At 50.6% G+C, this 20,766-nt stretch overlaps 1 protein-coding gene across 2 annotated transcripts in view; it reads left to right on the plus strand.

Moving 5' to 3' along the window:
* Positions 1-302: 302 nt before the first annotated feature.
* Positions 303-20,766, plus strand: part of SLC30A8 (solute carrier family 30 member 8) — a 38,722-nt gene continuing 18,258 nt past the window's right edge. For both annotated transcript variants that reach the window (XM_083186184.1, XM_083186185.1), the window contains exon 1: positions 303-1,470. In XM_083186184.1, the coding sequence (XP_083042310.1) occupies positions 1,250-1,470 (221 nt within the window). In that variant the 5' untranslated portion in view covers positions 303-1,249. The remainder of the gene's footprint in view (positions 1,471-20,766) is intronic.

Consider the following 20,766-nt stretch of genomic DNA (forward strand, 5'->3'; position numbering starts at 1 on the left):
AGTTAAACCCCCCCCAATCCCCCGCAGACTTACCTATCGCGCTGGTCCCGGCACAAACACAGAGTAAAGGCAGTATAAACTTGGTCAATGGGTAACTTCAGGGGATATATATATATATATATATATATATATATATATATACACACACATACATACATACATACATACATACATACATACCACATGAAAAGCCTGTGTTTGTCCCTCTGCACCTTACTATGTAGGAGACCTCACAGTCCCAGTGCTGCCTCTGATTAAAAACCCTCCCATGACTAGGCTGCTGCTGCTGTTATCCATGGGCCTGAGAAGCATGTAATGAGCTCCACCAATCAGAGCTCAGCACAAACGTCTCAGCCTCTGCCCTCTGGTGCAAAGTACCATGGGACTTAGTCAACTCCCAGTAATGCACTGCACACTTGGCTCTCGTGCTCAGCACCATTAATCATTGTCACATTGGCAGATCGGTGAAGCTGCAGCACTACCCCACTCCCATGCACAGAACATTTAGCTAAAAAAATACATGCCAACCACAGGGGGCCCCTAGCTAGAGGGGGGCCCAGGGGCACTGACCCCTTGTGCCCCCATTATAATCCGGCCCTGGTGCATCAGCGATATGTCTGTGACCGGCATTATATCGCATTGGTTGTGCAGCACAGATGATGGCTGATATATCTTAAGATATATCTATGCATTGGGCAATACGCCAGACGACCGTATACATGCACCAGTGCCGGCAGTGATTGACAGCTCACTGGGCGGGCGCATGCGAATGCCTCCACCCAGTTGTAACGTCAGTCCCGACAGATTGGGCAGCGTGAACTCACTGCCTGATCCATTCGTAGATATATCTTTTAGTGTGTACCCAGCCTTAGAGCCGAAATGCAGATTACAGACCTTGTGACAGGTCGTGCTGATATTTTACAATCACACTCCTGTAACTGGCAGATCCTATTTTCCCAGCAACAATTTATCGCATCTCCCATAAATACGGGGATCATTTCTGTCACAATGGAGTCTCCACAAATTTTTAGAAAGTTTTATTTTATTCATCTTGTCCAATCACATCAGTGTTTTCCTGGGTGACTCTCCCTCCATTTACTTGCATCATTTTCCCTGAGTACTTTTTCCATGTTCACTGAGGTAAAAACAATAGTCCTAAGACCCCGGCATCCGTGGTTATACCAGGGCAGATTTCATTGGCTGCTTCCCAGTTACCTGTACAAGGTGTTCTCCCACTGCTGCTGTGTGTATGGTCCGGTCATCACTCACACACACACACACACACACACACACACACTCACAGTGCTCTGTAGGCTCCAGGAGACGGCAGCACGGATCATGCTGGATTCTATCTGTCCTGCAACTCTTGCCTGACAGACTCACCGACTCCACTACCAGCATGCAGGGACAAGAGAAAGCGTACCTGGTGGGCGACAGGGCGACCCGAATGTACTCACTGACCAGCGGCAGGTAATGTGGGCTTATGTTTCTTCTATTACAGATAATTAAAGGAATCTGATATATAGAGGAAAATTTACTAACCACAATACGCCACTATTTGGAATACGAATGAGTCGTTTTCATATTCTTAAGGTGCCCATCCACGGTCCGTTTATCGGATCCGTTTTGTACTTAAATAGCACGCATCGCATGCGTTGTGCATACAATGCAACGCGATTAAAAGCACACACTTTTTGTACTGTACGATGAGATGTTGCGGGAGCGCGTATCTCAAAGTACAAAACGGACCCGCCGCATCGGAACGTGTATGGGCACCTTTAGGAAATTTTGGCCATAGTAACAAGGACAACTGGCTTTTGGTTAGACCAAGTTCTGATTGCCAAATTTAGTAAATATATTAGTATAATTATTCTTTATTTATATGGTGCCACAAGGGATCCGCAGCGCCCAGTTACAGAGTAAATAAACCAATAAGCAAAACAGTGACTAACAATAGAGGACAAGTACAGATGTGTGTATATATTATAATATTGTGCTTATATGTACATAAGCTGACTACAGTGCATTATATGCATAGTACATAAACATTGGCAGTGCACACAAAAGAAGGGACTACTACAGAAGACCCAGGGGCAGGGGTGTATGTACTAAGGCTTGGGGAGGGAGATAAAGTGGACAGAGATAATTGGGGGAAATTCGTAGTCGTATTGATGTGCTATCAATATGAATACGAATTGTCGTATTTTCAGGATAGTAAGGGGGAAATTTACTAAAGGAAATTTGTAAAAAAATAGGTGTATTTGTATTTAGAAATACACTTATTTTTGACATTAACTATCCCGAAAATACGGCAATTGGTATTCGTATTGGTGTCACTGGATGTCAGCTTTCCCCCTCTTTCCGTACCAAGGTGCCACCTATCTATGTCACCAGAGAGTGACTTAGATTTGCAAACACCTTAGAAAATGGAATGATTTCGTGCACACATGCAAGCTGCAAATGGATGTTAATACAAAATAATCCATTTGCATACGTGCAGGTGAAATTGGCGCGCGGCTAGCGTGCGGGTGTATGGGCGGCTTTTATTTGACTCGCAAAGCTGCGAATTTGGGTTATGAGGGCATCTCTGGGTTACCCGGGTTACCTGTTTCCGCTGTCCCTGGACCCGGGAACATCTCAGGTCCAACCTACTGTAGGTAATTATCCTGGTTAGATTGGCAGCACGGCGCACGCTGTTTTGCTGAATCTCAACAGAAGCGCTTCCGCATAGCCCGGCGGATAGCGCTCGTTATTTCTTATTGACTGCAGGGACCCCCGCTGCCACCGCCGCCAGCTTTTACGCACATATACGCCGCAGGACAGGTACCCGGGCGGCAAGGGGGGGCGAAATACCGCCCTCCAGTGGTCCAGGGGCAAAAATCCCGGGTTATTTTTGTTAGTGGAAAAGGGGTGTTATACTGTATGTACTTGTTGTAAAGGGTATTGGATTGTTCTACAAAGTAAAATACTTGTTACAAGATTGGTGTAAAATGTGGCAATTTGCTGTTCTTTAAATGCACACAGTCATCTTTATAGGGATTCATGATGAATTAGGACGATGCAATATTAGGTTGGCAAAGAGAGTACAGGTGTAATATGTAGGTATAATGGGGCGTGGGGACAGGGCAGCCGAGAGGGGGGGGCAGCGGGTACTAATTACCCGGGCCCGGCATTCCTTTCGGCTGCCCTGCGAGGGGAAGCTGGTCTGTGATATTGTGATTCTAGGACAGAGACAGATCCTGACGTATTGAGCCACGCTAATCGGAATTGGATAGACAGAAACAGACAAGCATTAGGTCGACTGAAGGTCGACATGGGTTAGGTCGACACAAGCATTAGGTTGACAGTCAAAAGGTCGACATGGGGTTTTTCCTTTTTTTTTGTCCCGAATTTCGATACAGTCGACATGGACACTGAAACATAGCACCGCGTCCCCTCGCTGCACTCGCCATGCTTCAGGCAGGTGCCTCGCTACACTTGGCTCACTATTTTATACTCCCACCACACCCTGTTGGCACATGTCGGCTCCAAACAAAAAGGGCGAAAAACCCCATGTCGACCTTTTGACTGTTTGACCTTCCCCCTGTCAACCTAATGCTTGTGTAGTCCTAATGACCCGTTGACCTAACCCATGTCGACCTTCAGTCATGTCGCCCCATCATGCATGTCGACCTAATGCTTGTTGACCTAGTTACTGGAGACCTAGTGACCGTATCCCATGCTAATCCCCCACCTTGTTATTTACACCATCTGAGCCATAGTTACCTACCCTCCTGCTTTCTGCAGGAGACTCCCTGAAATAGCAGCAATCTCCCTCTCTCCCTCATTAGTCTAGCAATCTCCCTCATGTCACCTAGCACACATTACACTGTTACATCATAGTTACCTCCCCTCCTGCATTCTGCAGGAGACTCCCTGAAATAGCAGCAATCTCCCTCTCTCCCTCATTAGTCTAGCAATCTCCCTCATGTCACCTAGCCCACATTACACTGTTGGGGAAAAAAGGAAAGAGAGACAGATACATTTAATCATCAGCACCATTTCCCAGCACTTTACCAAGTATAGTAGCTCTTACTAACCACTTTGGGGCTCATCTACATTTGGATATAAGTCATTTTAAAAGATTCCTCTCAGATGCAGCAGTACCCACCCACGCTTCTAGGTGCCACGTTCACAATCTCTTTTCACAGTCTCTCCATATATGGAACTAGACACGCCCTATGGGTGGAGCATGACATGCCCCCTCAATGGGACACAATGCAAAATTCTACTACCAACTATAATCTCCCTGAAACTAGTTTTCAAAAGTAGGCAAGTATGCTCTGAGCTGTTTATCCAAAGAACTGTGAGAGCCAAAGTAGAGGCAGCTCATAGACCTTGTGACTGGTGATATGTGTGTGTTGTTCAGTGATGTACACAGGTGATAAAGGGGAGACACCAGAACAAAGACGTATGTGAGCGCACACAGGCAGATAGACAAACAGGAGCTTACTGCGGGGCAGAGACTGTACAGCTGTACTCACAGTAATGCTAGTAGGTGGCGGAGGCTGAGAGACCGGACAGTCATGTACGCAGGGTCACCGAGAGGCAGGGGGGGTAGGTACATTTTACCTGGGCCCAGGCCTGCCAGGGGGGCCCGGGTCCGGCGGACACACACTTAAAAAAAAATATTTATTGGGCTGTGGGTGCGCCGGGATGACAAGGACCCGAACGCCCATGTGTCCGGCCACCCGCCCACCCATGTGTCCGGCCACCCGCCTGTCAGCTGCGGCTGCCCCTGCCTTCCCCTGTCTGTCCTTCCCCTGCACACAGAGAGACAGACGCTAGAAGTCATAGTTCACCTCTAGCATCTGACAGGAGGCACAGCTCTGCACTTCCTGGTAACGCTGCCAGGCTGTGCTCCCTGTCAGAGACGCTGGAAGTGAAAAATGACTTCTAGCGTCTGTCTCTCTGTGCGCAGGGGAAGGCAGGGTAAGGCAGGGGCAGCAGCAGCTGATGGGCGGGTGGCCGGACACATGGGCACATATTAACCCCTTGGCAACGAGCTAGAACCCCTGGCAATGGAAATCCCCCTTGGCAACAAGCATTAACCCCTGGCAAAAAATATTAACCCCTTGGCAACATCCAATAACCCCTTGCAGCGGATATTAACCCCTTGGCAATGAGCAAGAACCCCTGGCAATGGACATTAACCCCCCTTGGCAATGAGCATTAACCCCTGGGAACAAATATAAACCCGTTGGCAACGAGCAAGAACCCCTGGCAACGCACATTAACCCCCCCTTGACAACGAGCAAGAACCCCTGGCAACGGACATTAACCCCCCTTGGCAACGGACATTAACCACCTTGGCAATGGACATTAACCCCCTTGGCAACGGACATTAACCCCCTTGGCAACAAGCAGGTAATTTATAATTAATTAGAAGCCTTACTGTGGGGGGCAATGTGGTGTGGCATAGTCAGTGTGTATCGACTTTTGTGTGACATCCCATTTTTTTTGGACGGTCCTGCGGGAATTAGACACTGCATGCGTCTAATGAGGCAGGCAGGCAGGGAGGCTGAGGGCATGGCCAGCAGTTCACACAGCACTGGCCATGCCCTCACAGCGACAAACGGCGCCCAAAAATTTTGCCTCTGACACGCAAATATATTCCTTTCTCCGCTGCCAAAGTTGGGAGGTATGCATTAGGTGTGAGGGGCATTGCAATGTGTGGCATAATGTGTCAGGGGCATTACAGTGTGCAGCATAGTATCATAGGCATTGTGGGGAGCTGCCTGCATCATGTTTCAGAGAAATGGCGGTGTGTGGCATAATGTATCGCTCGCTCAGACACTGCCCAGCTGTTACCGACCCGGCGTGCGGCCTGCGCTGCGTGTCTCGATCATAGGTCACGCTGCGCAGGCCACAGCACTGACCACCAGCGCCATAACCTGCTTGCCGCTGGGCCTCCCACATCCTCCCACATCATACCCAACGCCGGAACCTGCTCGCCGCCGGGCCTCCCACATACTCCCACATCATACCCTAAGCCGGAACCTGCTCGCCGCCGGGCCTCCCACATCATACCCTACGCCGGAACCTGCTCGCCGCCGGGCCTCCCACGTCGCACATGTCTACCCGACGCCTGCCTCTGCACTGCGGCCGCCTGCCCCCCTCCGCAGCTCAGAAAAACTAAGTCAGTGTGGGGGCACATGGGGCAATTTTCTTTTAGTGATGCCAATCCCGGGATTGAGCATTTTTCAATCCCAGTGATATTGGTGTACCGGCCCCAAGATTTCTGTTGCCATCCCTTACATAGAAATGACCTTCTAGACCTAATTTGTCTCTGTCCCTGCGTCCCCACCATCTCTGTCCCCACCCTCTGGCCCTTCGTCACCACCGTCTCTGTCCCCACCATCTGGCCCTTCGTCACCACCGTCTCTGTCCCTGCATCCCGCCATCCTGCTCTATGCACCTTTGTCTCCGCCATCTCTCTCCCTGCATCTCCACCATTCATCTCACTCTCCCTGAATTTTGCCACAATCTGTGTGGCATAATGTGAATTTTGGCACAATCCATGTTAAATAATTTGAATTTTGTGTCATTCCATGTGGCATAATGTGAATTTTACGACATTCCATGTGAATTTTGGCTCATTCTGTGTAGCATAATGTGTAAGGGGCAAGTATAAGGAGTCTACTATGGTGTTGCATAAAGGGTATATGGTGTGGTACACACCCCTATATCCTTTTAATGGCCACACCTCTTTTCTGTAGCTCGCCACTCCAGGGGGGCCCCGTGACACTGTTGTACCGGGGCCCAGGATTTCTCTTGGCAGCCCTGCATGTACGTACAGCGGTAATGCGGCATAACCAAGCTAATGGAGTATTTAAACTATGATGATAGATCAGACAATCTAGGAATGTTTAATCTGGAAAGGAGAGGATTAAGAGAAGACATGCTTAACCCTTTTAGTGCCAGCGTTGCTGTGGGAGATATCTGCTAAAATTGCCAGGGTCAGAGTCGAGGAATAAGAATAGCTTTAGTTATTGCCGGCAAATCACACCTCCCAACTTTTTAACCCATTTCTGCCGCTGTGGGGGCATTGCCCAGCAGCTGCGGAGCTGCTGGCTATGCCCCAGCCCCTCTGGCTACAGGAATAGATGCTGTGCGCATAGACGCTGTGTGCGGGACACTGCAGGCTGTGGGAGGGACGCGGGAACGTCCCAAAAAACTGTTGCGCTCCTGCAATAAGCAGTACAGTTGGGAGGTATGGGCAAATGATCTGAAGTCAATTAACTGAGGCTGTGGAGGACTCTAGGACATGTGGGCATGTGTTCGGACAAGGGACAGATGCTCTAAGCTTCAAAATTGATAAAATGGAGATAAACAACCAACCAATCAGCTCCTGCCTGACATTTTTCAAACACAGTCTGTGACATGACAGGTAGGAGCTGATTGGTTGGTTGTTTATCACTCTCCATTTTATCACTTTTAAAGATTAGTGCATCTGACCCTAAAGGTGCCCATACACTAGTAAGATTTATCGGTACTGGTTTCCTAGCACGGCGCCCCCAATGTCCATCGTACACCAGCACATCGCATCACATGCCATATAGCCGCATACGATGCATGTGATGCATTTTTTAATTGTACAAGCACCCTGATGGGTGCTTACAATGTTAAATGCACCCCCACGCCACCCCCACTATCAACGCAAAGGCGAAGCGCAAACCCGAAGCGTGGCAAGCGCAGCGAGCCCGCGAGGGGCGGTGGTACGCGACCTCCGACCTTTTCATACCCCAACTATGCACGTCGGTGTGGAGTTCATCTTAGACAGTGTGGCGAGCGCAGCGAGCCATCGAGCTCGAAGCGTGGCGAGCGGACGCGTATTACTTCACATGTATTCCACGTCCCCTCGCGGGGCTCGCCATGCTTCGGGCTCGGTGGCTCGCTGTGCTCGCCACACTATCTGAAATCAACTCCACGCCGACGTGGATAGTGGGGGTATGAAAAGGTCAGAGGACGCATACCGCCGCCGCTCGCCACGCTTCGGGTTGGCGTTGATCCTGGGGGTGGCGTTGACTATGGGGGGCCAATTAACATTGTAAGGACCCATCAGGGTGCTTGTACAATAAAAAAATCATATACGATCGCATCGTATGCCATGCGATATTTTATTGTACAATTTCGCGTCGCATCGTATCACATACCATCGTATACCTTATTTAGTATAATGATATATGATGTGATGGGCGCCGTGCTAGGAAACAAGTACCGATTTATCTTCAGATCTGGCTGGTGGAACAAAAACATGGATATGGATGAATGACAGTTTGTCAGTTTTCCAGCATTTTTAAGCAAATGGTCAACTGTCATTTGCTCTCATCCATAACCATGTTTTTGTTCCAACCAGCCAGATCTGAAGATAAGTCTGCATGTGTATGGCCACCTTTATTAGAAGGAAATACTTTTTTTACGGTCAGGGCAGTAAGGGTATGGAATAATGTTGAACAAACATTTATTGCATAAAAACATTAAGGGGAACAACCCATAACCACTATTTAGTCAATTGTTAGTTCTAATAGGGGATGGCAAAACTAGGTCAAAGGGTAACTGGACGGACGTAAGTCTTTTTTCAACCTCATCTATTATGTACTGTGATATCGCAGCAGCATCTGGAGCTATGTTCTACACATCCACATAGTACTGTGGCCATTGCGATCACAAGCCATTTCAGAGCTGGCAGCCGTTGACGATGGACTGTGTGTATTCCCATCACTAATATGAACACACTCCTGGGATTTTACAGTCCCAGATATATTGGAACACAAAGTATATTCATGTATCACCAGGTATAAAATAAACAAAAACATCAAATGTAACAAATTGCCAACATAAAAGTACATATCTCCTATATATTTGGCTACATCTGTCACTCAAAGTGGGTGTCTGTGTCTATAACGCTCTGTTCCTGGACTTTCCTCTTAATGTGTGATTGCCTTCATCTGTGCTGAACACCTTTCTGAGAAATTAACCTGTTTAAAACAGGTGCTGGCAATCATACATTAAGGGGAAGTCTAGAAACAGAGCATTGTGTCCCTCCTGGAGAGGGTCATGTTGGGAGGTATGTGACAGAGAACCAGCCCAGTGAGCCCACAGACAGTGCCAGACACCCACTGCCTTCCCATGTTGCCCAGCACTGCTACTCCACAGCCACCAGGTGAGCGCCCCCCTCCCGCGATTTGCGGCAAAACCTCCCCCCCGCGCCAGCCCCCCCCCTCCCATGATTCGCGGCAAAAACACCCGCTCCCCCGCGACCCCCCCTACCGCGATTCCCAGCAAAAACACCCCCGCGACCCCCCCTCCCGCGATTCGCTGCAAAAAGAACCCCCCCACGACCCCTCCCGCAATTCGCGGCATAACCACCACCCCGCGACCCCCCCCTCCCGCGAATCGCGGCAAACCCTCCCCCGTGACACACACCCCCCCCCCCCCGATTCGCGGAAAAACACCCCCCCCGCGACCTCCCTCCCGCGATTCGCGGCAAAAAGAACCCCCCCACGACCCCCCCTTGCACGATTGGCGGCACCCCCCCTGCGACCCCCCTCCCGCGATTCGCGGCACCCCCCCCCCGCAATTCGCAGCAGCCCCAGGATTAAATGGCACATGCAAAACACTGACATGGCTATGGTCGACAATGAAAAAGGTTGACATGAGTTTTTGAAGATTTATTTTTAATTTTTTTAATTTTTTCATATTCATTGTCATGTGTCGACATGGACACCAATGAAGTGGCACACTTATGTCAACATTTACATGTGTTGACGTTTCTGTGTTGATTTTTTCTTGTGGCGATTCGCGTCACACCCCCCCGCAACCCCCCCTCCCGCGATTCGCGGCACCCCCCGTGACCCCCCACCTCCCTCAATTCGCGGCAACCCCCCACCGGAACCCCGCCCTCCCGCGATTCGCGGCACCCACCCCGCGACCCCCCCTCCCGCAATTCGCGGCACCCCCCCGTGATTTGCGGCAGCTCCAGAATTAAATTGCACATGGAAAACACTGACATGGCTATGGTCGACAATGAAAAAGGTTGACATGAGTTTTTGAAGTTTTTTTGTCATTTTTTGAATATTTTCATATTTATTCTCATGTGTCGACATGGACACCAATGAAGTGCCACACTTATGTCAACATTTACATGTGTTGACCTTTCTGTGTTGATTTTTTTCTTGTGGTGATTCGCGTCACACCCCCCGCAACCCCCCCTCCGGCGATTCGCGACACCCCGGCACCCCCCCGCGACCCCCCCCTCCCGCAATTCGTGGCAACCCCCCACCGGAACCCCCATGAACCTCGCTCTCCCGCGATTCGCGGCACCCACCCCCCGCAACCCCCCCCCTCCCGCAAATCGCGGCACCCCCCGCGATTCGCGGCAGCCCCAGGATTAAATGGCACATGCAAAACACTGGCACGGCTATGGTCGACAATGAAAAAGGTTGACATGAGTTTTTGAAGATTTATTTCATTTTTTAAATGTTTTCATATTCATTGTCATGTGTCAACATGGACACCAATGAAGTGGCACACTTATGTCAACATTTACATGTGTTGACCTTTCTGTGTTGATTTTTTCTTGTGGCGATTCGCGTCACACCCCCCCGCAACCCCCCCTCCCGCGATTCACGGCACCCCCCGTGACCCCCCCACCTCCCGCAATTCGCGGCAACCCCCCACCGGAACCCCTGTGAACCCCGCCCTCCCGCGATTCGCGGCACCCAACCCCGCGACCCCCGCCACCCGCAATTCGCGGCACCCCCCGTGATTCGCGGCAGCTCCAGAATTAAATTGCACATGGAAAACACTGACATGGCTATGGTCGACAATGAAAAAGGTTGACATGAGTTTTTGAAGTTTTTTTTTTCATTTTTTGAATATTTTCATATTCATTCTCATGTGTCGACATGGACACCAATGAAGTACCACACTTATGTCAACATTGACATGTGTTGACCTTTCTGTGTTGATTTTTTCTTGTGGCGATTTGCGTCACACCCCCCCACCCCCCCCCCACAACCCCCACTCCCGCGATTCACGGCACACACACACACACCTCCTCCGCGATTCTCGGCACCCCACCCCGTGACCCCCCCTCCCGTGATTCACAGCACACCCCCGCGACCCCCCCTCCCATGATTTGCCGCAACCCCCGCCCCGTAACCCCCCCCTCCCGCGATTCGCGGCACCCACCCCCGCAACCCCCCCTCCCGCAATTCGCGGCACCCCCCCGCGATTCTCGGCAGCTCCAGAATTAAATTGCACATGGAAAACACTGACATGGCTATGGTCGACAATGAAAAAGGTTGACATGAGTTTTTGAAGTTTTTTTTTTCATTTTTTGAATGTTTTCATATTCATTCTCATGTGTCGACATGGACACCAATGAAGTGCCACACTTATGTCAACATTTACATGTGTTGACCTTTCTGTGTTGATTTTTTCTTGTGGCGATTCACGTCACACACACCCCACCCCCCCGCAACCCCCACTCCCGCGATTCACGGCACACACACACCCCACCGCGATTCTCGGCACCCCACCCCGTGACCCCCCCTCCCGTGATTCACGGCACACCCCCCGCGACCCCCCCTACCATGATTCGCCGCAACCCCCGCCCCCGTAACCCCCCTCCCGCGATTTTCGGCAACCCACCCCGCGACCCCCCTCCCGCGATTCTCTGCATCCACCCCCCCACAACCCCCCCTCCTGCAATTCGCGGCACCCTCCGCGACCCCCCCTCCCGCGATTCGCGGACACCTAAGTTGCAATACAGGCATCTTTCATACAATTCTAACCATATTTCTCATATACAAACGTTCACAAATTAAGGGGGCGCAGCCCCTTACGACGGTGTGAAGAGCGCCCGTAGGGCGCGATGAATCACCTAGTTGCAATATATACACCGACTGGAAGCTGCCTAGGGCGCTTGCCACTAGAGGGCGCCCCTTTACTTTGATGAACATGTAATTTAAATATTTTAAAAGAAATCCCCTGCAGTGCACTCTCTTTTATATTTTTAAATATTGCTGCCTGGGCAGTAGTGGCACCAAGCAGGAGACCCGGCCAGTGGGTCCGCCGAGTACGAGACCCAGCCAATGGGTCCGTCAAGTGGGAGAGCCGGGAAGAGAGACCACCGAGCGGGAGACCCGGCCAGTGGCGTCGCCGAGCGGGAGACCCGGCCAGTGGGTCCATCGAGCATGAGACCCGGCTAGTGACTGCGCCAAGCAGGAGACCTGGTGGCTGGAGCCGCTGACCAGTAGACCGGGCGCCAGTGAAAGGAAGAGTGGGTTCCGCTGAGTGCGCTGGTGGGGGGAGGGGGCACAACGTTTTTTATGTTCAACTCAGAACCTTTTCAAACTCCCCCCCCCCCCACCAGCTCAGCACACAGCACACAGCGCAGAGCAGCATGTGCTGAGCTGGGGAGAGAGGTTGAGCTGTGGCAGCATCCTGTCATCTCTCTCCCCACTGCCCGGCTCCCTGCAACGGGGAACCTGGGCCCAGGGCCGGTGCAAGGCACCGGAGCGCCCCAGGCGAGGGGGGGATCTGGCGCCCCGGTGCCCACCCGCTACACACGGGGGGGTCCGCACTGTCTGAGGGGTACCTCCCCAGCAACTTACAGAGCCCCGTCGGGTGCCGTCGTCGGGCCAGGAGAGAGGGATCCGCCCGTTGTACCGCCCAGCCGGAGTGAAGTGCTGCCGCTTCCGTCCATCATCATCTCAGCCAATCAGCGTGCGGCCAGTGTTTTCAAACCCAGAAGCGCTTCCCGCGCCGCCACCTGGCGGATGATGATGGACGGCAGCGGGTAGCACTCCGGCTGGGCGGTACAACGGGCGGCTCCCTCTCTGCTGGCTCTCTCTCCTCTCCGGGCGGCTCCCTCTCTCCTGGTCCTGGACGATGGCACATGACGGGGCTCTGTAAGTTGCTGGGGACGGTGGGGGCGCCGCAGGTAGCCCTCAGACCGCGTGGACCCCTCCTGCTGCATATAACCCACATCGCCGGATAGCGCAGCGAGGACCATTCTGACGGACCCCCTGCTGCATAAACAGTAGCGGGGTGGGGGAGTTCACCTCCGCTCACCTCCGCTCACCTCCATCTGGGGTGGGGGTGGGGGGAGGCTGCTCCAAACTTCCGCCCTCCAGTGGCCTGGGCCCCTCTGGCAGATTACAGACTTCATGGGGATGAATCTGCTTAAATCCAGTTTAAATGGCTAAACAATCAAAGGCAATCATTGTCCATTCTGGTGATGGATGATTATGTTCCGCCTAACGGTTGAGGCACCGGAGGTAAGAGGTGTCTGTCTGTACAGGTCGGCTGGCGCTGTTTTGGGGTAAAACACTTACATTAGAGCTAACTGCAGCTGGTTGGACTAATCACAGCAGTTGCAAAAACATCCAATGAGATGCTAACAGGGAAAAATCATCTGGAGTCTGCAGGCTTGCGGTGGCCAATGAGATCAGGTCTACATAGTATGATGCTTCTTATTGGTGAGTGCATATTTGCAGGGACTGAGCAGTGTCTTTTTGTCTGTTAGCTGTTTCTACTGTGATTGGATGGAGCTTCTGCGTCTACTGGTGGTGCAGCCAATCACAGCTGACACAACTTATTGCTTAAAAGGAGAATAAGGCTGTGGGGGAGAGAGAGTATTCATTAAACAAAAGAGAAACCATTACTGCCTCACAGCGCTGAGGTCATGGTTCAATTCCCACTATGGCCCTAACTGCGCGGAGTTTGTATATTCTCCGCGTACTTGCGTGGGTTTCCTCCGGGTACTCCGGTTTCCTCCCACAATCCAAAAATATACTGATAGGCTAATTGGCTCCCAACAAAATGAACCCTAGAATGTCTGTGTGTGCGTGTACATGTGGTAGCGACTATAGAGTGTAAGCTCCACTGGGGCAGGGACATATGTGAATGTTCAACTATTCTCTGTACAGCGCTGCGGAATATGTGTGCGCTATATAAGAAACTGTTAATAATAATAATAATAATAATAGGGGCATATTTAATAATAAGTGATATATTATATAACTAGGTGATTCATCGCGCCCTACGGGCGCTCTTCACACCGTCGTAAGGGGCTGCGCCCCCTTAATTTGTGAACGTTTGTATATGAGAAATATGGTTAGAATTGTATGAAAGATGCCCTGTATTGCAACTTAGGTGTCCGCGAATCGTGGGAGGGGGGGTGCGGAGGGTGCCGCGAATTGCAGGAGGGGGGGTCGCGGGGGGTGCCGCGAATTGCAGGAGGGGGGGTTGTGGGGGGGTGGATGCTGCGAATCGCGGGAGGGGAGGGATTGCAGAGAATCGCGGGAGGGGGGTCGCGGGGTGGGTTGCCGCAAATTGCGGGAGGGGGGTTACGGGGGCGGGGGTTGCGGCAAATTATGGTAGGGGGGGTCGCGGGGGTGTGCCGTGAATCACGGGAGGGGGGGTCACGGGGTGGGGTGCCGAGAATCGCGGGGGGGTGTGTGTGTGCCGTGAATCGCGGGAGTGGGGGTTGCGGGGGGGTGGGGGGATGTGACGCGAATCGCCACAAGAAAAAATCAACACAGAAAGGTCAACACATGTAAATGTTGACATAAGTGTGGCACTTCATTGGTGTCCATGTCGACACATGGAGAATGAATATGAAAACATTCAAAAAATGGAAAAAAAAAACTTCAAAAACTTATGTCAACCTTTTTCATTGTCGACCATAGCCATGTCAGTGTTTTCCATGTGCAATTTAATTCTGGAGCTGCCGCGAATCGCGGGGGGGTGCCGCGAATTGCGGGAGGGGGGGTCGCGTGGGTGGGTGCCGTGAATCGCGGGAGGGGGGGTTACGGGGCGGGGGTTGCGGCGAATCATGGGAGGGGGGGTCGCGGGGGTGTGCCGTGAATCACGGGAGGGGGGGTCACGGGGTGGGGTGCCGAGAATCGCGGGGGAGGTGTGTGTGTGTTTGCCGTGAATCGCGGGAGTGGGGGTTGTGGGGGGGGTGGGGGGGGTGACGCAAATCGCCACAAGAAAAAATCAACACAGAAAGGTCAACACATGTAAATGTTGACATAAGTGTGGCACTTCATTGGTGTCCATGTCGACACATGAGAATGAATATGAAAATATTCAAAAAATGAAAAAAAAAAACTTCAAAAACTCATGTCAACCTTTTTCATTGTCGACCATAGCCGTGTCAGTGTTTTCCATGTGCAATTTAATTCTGGAGCTGCCGCGAATCACGGGGGGTGCCGCGAATTGCGGGAGGGGGGGGTCGCGGGGTTGGGTGCCGCGAATCGCGGGAGGGCGGGGTTCACAGGGGTTCCGGTGGGGGGTTGCCACGAATTGCGGGAGGTGGGGGGTCACGGGGGTGCCGCGAATCGCGGGAGGGGGGGTTGCGGGGGGGTGTGACGCGAATCGCCACAAGAAAAAATCAACACAGAAAGGTCAACACATGTAAATGTTGACATAAGTGTGCCACTTCATTGGTGTCCATGTTGACACATGACAATGAATATGAAAACATTCAAAAAATGAAATAAATCTTCAAAAACTCATGTCAACCTTTTTCATTGTCGACCATAGCCGTGCCAGTGTTTTGCATGTGCCATTTAATCCTGGGGCTGCTGCGAATCGCGGGGGGTGCCGCGATTTGCGGGAGGGGGGTTGCGGGGGGTGGGTGCCGCGAATCGCGGGAGAGCGGGGTTCATGGGGGTTCCGGTGGGGGGTTGCCGCGAATTGCGGGAGGGGGGGGTCGCGGGGGGGTGCCGGGGTGCCGCGAATCGCCGGAGGGGGGGTTGCGGGGGGTGTGACGCGAATCGCCACAAGAAAAAAATCAACACAGAAAGGTCAACACATGTAAATGTTGACATAAGTGTGGCACTTCATTGGTGTCCATGTCGACACATGAGAATGAATATGAAAATATTCAAAAAATGACAAAAAAACTTCAAAAACTCATGTCAACCTTTTTCATTGTCGACCATAGCCATGTCAGTGTTTTCCATGTGCAATTTAATTCTGGAGCTGCCGCGAATCACGGGGGGGTGCCGCGAATTGCGGGAGGGGGGGTCGCGGGGGTGGGTGCCGCGAATCGCGGGAGGGCGGGTTCACAGGGGTTCCGGTGGGGGGTTGCCGCGAATTGCGGGAGGTGAGGGGTCACGGGGGGTGCCGTGAATCGCGTGAAGGGGGGTTGCGGGGGGTGTGACGCGAATCGCCACAAGAAAAAATCAACACAGAAAGGTCAACACATGTAAATGTTGACATAAGTGTGCCACTTCATTGGTGTCCATGTCGACACATGACAATGAATATGAAAAAATTAAAAAAAATAAATCTTCAAAAACTCATGTCATCCTTTTTCATTGTCGACCATAGCCATGTCAGTGTTTTGCATGTGCCATTTAATCCTGGGGCTGCTGCGAATTGCGGGGGGGGGGTGCCGCGAATCACGGGAGGGGGGTCGCAGGGGGGGTGCCGCCAATCGTGCAAGGGGGGGTCGCGGGGGGGTTCTTTTTGCCGTGAATCGCGGGAGGGAGGTCGCGGGGGAGGGTTTGCCGCGATTCGCGGGAGGGGGGGGTCGCGGGGTGGTGGTTATGCCGCGAATTGCGGGAGGGGTCATGGGGGGGTTCTTTTTGCAGCGAATCGCGGGAGGGGGGGTCGCGGGGGTGTTTTTGCTGCGAATCGCGGTAGGGGGGGTCGCGGGGGAGCGGGTGTTTTTGCCGCGAATCGCGGGAGGGCGCGCGGGGGGGGGGAGGTTTTGCCGCAAATCGTGGGAGGGGGGCGCTCACCTGGTGGCTGTGGAGTAGCAGTGCTGGGCAACATGGGTAGGCAGTGGGTGTCTGGAACTGTCTGTGGGCTCACTGGGCTGGTTCTCTGTCACATACCTCCCAACATGACCCTCTCCAGGAGGGACACAATGCTCTGTTTCTAGACTTCCCCTTAATGTATGATTGCCATCACCTGTTTTAAACAGGTTAATTTCTCAGAAAGGTGTTCAGCACAGATGAAGGCAATCACACATTAAGAGGAAAGTCCAGGAACAGAGCGTTATAGACACAGACACCCACTTTGAGTGACAGATGTAGCCAAATATATAGGAGATATATTAAATGTTGTTCCAAGTTGAAACACCAGCTTCTCACTGTCAATTTGGTGTTTGGAAATTAACAGTTAGAAGCTGATTAGTTAGAGCAGCATTTAAGATTAGTAACAAGTTATAATTACAACACGAATGCCCATAACTAGGAGAATAATGAGTATATTATTTTTCACACCCTTTTTTAAATAAATGATAATTGATAAGAAGAATTTGATGGGTTGCTATGGGAAACATCTCTCACTTGTAAAAACTCACACTTTACTAAATCTACCCATTAGGCTCCAATCCTCTTTTTTGTGAACTCAAAGAGAAAAATGTCTCTGATACTTTTTACTGTTTCTAATAAGGTCAATGCGCTGTCACTAACATTGGGCTTCAGCCCTTTTTCTGGTTCACTCCCAAAGGCAAATTCCTTCTCAAATAGACAAAACCATGTGCACTGCAGGGGGGCAGATGTAACTTGTGCAGAGAGAATTAGATTTGGGTGAGTTATTTTGTTTCTGTGCAGGGTAAATACTGGCTGCTTTATTTTAAACTGCAATATAGATCCACACTTGGAAGTAAAACCCCACCCAAATCTAAGTCTCTCTGCACATGTTACATCTGCCCCACCTGCAGTGCACATTGTTTTGTCGGTACTTGTTTCCTAGCACGGCGCCCATCGCATCGCATACCATAAGCTTTACAATGGCATGCGATGCGATGTTACGCGATGGCAGCCGATGTTATACAATTTTAAATCGTATACCATCACATTGTATGCCATATACAATGGTATACGATTTAAAATTGTATAAGCACCCGAATGGGTGTTTTCAATGTTAAATGTGCCCCCTATAAGATTATTAATTGTATAAGCACCGTAATGGGTGCTTACAATGTTAAAAGCACCCCCACGCCACCCCCACTATCAACGCCAACACGAAGCGTGGCGAGCGCAGCGAGCCTGCGAGGGGCGGCGGTACGCGTCCTCCGACCTTTTCATACCCCCACTATTCAGGTCGGCGTGGAGTTGATTTTAGATAGTGTGTTGAGCGCAGAGAGCCACCGAGCCCGAAGCGTGGCAAGGAGAAGTGGAATACATGTAACGTAATACGCGTCCCCTCACGGGGCTCGCAGTGCTCGCCACGCTTCGGGCTCGCCACACTATATAACATCAACTCCATGCCGATGTGAATAGTGGGGGTATGAAAAGGTCAGAGGACGCGTAACGCTGCGCTCGCCACGCTTTGGGTTGCCGTTGATAGTGGGGGTGCATTTAACATTGTATCATATAGGGGGGCCATTTACCATTGAAAAAAACCATTAGGGTGCTTAGACAAATTAAAATCACATCGCATTGCATGTGGGCATATGACATGCGATGCGATACAATGCATAGGATGCCATACGACTGAATATCGTGGGTGCCGTGCTAGGAGACAAGTACCGTTTTGTTCATTTGAGTAGAAATTTGCCGTTGAGAGTGAACCAGAATAAGGGCCTTGGTTCAGACCTGATTGCACAGCTGGGAATTGACAATCTGGGTGAATATTGATATACTGCGCATGTGTATGGCCCATAGCAGACTTGGGCGTGGTTGTCGCACAATAAATACCTGCTACTTTTTATCGCTGGACGTAAGCAAATTGATTGACAGGAAGCCAGCGTTTGGGGGTGGTAACCAGACGTTTTCTGGGAGTGTCAGAGGCGTGCCCAGATGTTTGGAGGGAGGGTCTGTGACATCAGCTCCACCCCCGATCAGCCTGATTGTAACCTAGACATTAAGTCCTGGGCTACTCACAGCCTGCACACACCGGGGAATCATTCGATGGTCAGCAGTTTACGAATGGATTTGCAGGCAAATCCTCAATCCAGCTATTTCTCTTTATTCACAGTCCACGCTAAGCCATTTGCAGCCTTGTACATGGTGGGATTTCACTCTGGCTGGACGGTGTATGCGTGGTCACTGGGCTATGGAAATTGGGCCGATTGTCCTCTACTGAATGTCATGGCGGATTCGGTATGAAATCCCGACGGTCAAAATCCCAACATTTAAAATCTCGACAGGGTCAAAATACCGGCATATAGAATGTACAGGTGAAAAAGTCAACATGACTTTCCATCAACAGGTTGCGAGGTCGACATGGGTTGTTTCACTGTTTTTTTACCCGAATGTCGACACAGTTGACATGGACACAGTTGTAAGTGAACCGCAGCTCTCTTCGCTCGCTATGCTTCGGGCACGGTGCCTCGCTGCGCTCGGCACACTATTTTATACTCCCACCACGCCCCAGTGGATGGTAGGGCATGAAATACCGCCTGTCGGCACATGTCGGGTCACAAAACAGTCAAAAAAACCATGTCGACCTTGCGACCTTTCGACGGAAAGTCATGTTGAGTGTTTCACCTGTAGATTCTATATGTCGGTATTTTGACCTTGTCGGAATTTTAAATGTCGGGATATTGTCCTTGTCGGGATTTTAAATGTCGGGATTTTGACCCTGTCGGGATTTTGACTTTCGGGATTTTGACTGCATCCCGTCACGGCTAGTAAATATAGTTTTTATATAAAATCCTGACATGTTTATTGCAAGTTATTTTTTATCTCTGACTTTGAAACATGGCCGTCCCTAAGCAGCATAATCTTATTAATAGTCTCATTAAGTCCTACTTTAGCGGGAACGTATCATGCAGCCCTGCCCAGCGACGCAATATAATATATTTACACCATCATTACAGCTTTCCTTACAGCCGTAATGGAAGGGAAATGTGTTTGTGCCTTTTCATTTGCTGTAACACAATAGTAGACATTACTCTTTCTTCCATATCTGTATCTCTTAACGAGCGAGTCCGCCGCACTGTAGAGAAGTACTGGGGTTTTAATTATTGAGGCTGATTGCCTCTTCATTGTTTCCTGATTGTGATTTATACGCCGTCCTCTTGTGTATAAGAAGAGTCTCTTTGGAAAGTTGCCCAGGTATTGCAGTATCAAAGGAGACCAATTCCATTGTTCTAGACGCCTTTTGTCAAATTAATATTCTTAATCCCATCCATTAAGTGCTTTGGAGAGTTATTAGGAGGGTCATAGGAATGGCTATAATAAAACAACACAAGACAGTTTAGTAGAACACGTTATGAAGTGTCTGGGGGCAAAGTTCATTAATATAATGTGTTTTTGTTATCAGGAAGAGCGTTGATCCGTTTTGGTTATGAATAATGATGAATAGAATGAGGCTTTGGTGGGAAATTAAATATCCTCCGCTGTAAGGAATGTGGAATTCAAAAGTACTTTAAAAGGCATTAGCCATTGTAGCTGTAGTTACAGTAATTAGACGGAGCGATGGGCGTTATTCACCCACATCCAAAAGCCATTTCTGGGGTCAGGAAGGAGCTGGGTAAGTTTTCTCCCAAATTCTTAGATGGTCATTCGTGATAGGTGGTTTAGATTAAGAAAGGACTTTGGTTCTCCGGATATGTCACTGGCAGACGTACAGGGAAGGCTTCTCTGGCAGTCCCATCATTTATATTAACCAGTGGTTGGAGCAGAACTGTGCTCAGTGTCAGTGGTGCTTCCATACAATGTGATACATCAGTCTCTGATATAGTTAGATCTTTAAAGTATCCTGACTCTTCTTCAGCATCTCAGTGCAACAAGGCAGATGTGAAAT

The sequence above is a fragment of the Crinia signifera genome, chromosome 5, assembly GCF_055691185.1.
Source record: "Crinia signifera chromosome 5, ASM5569118v1, whole genome shotgun sequence".
NCBI lineage: Eukaryota > Metazoa > Chordata > Amphibia > Anura > Myobatrachidae > Crinia > Crinia signifera.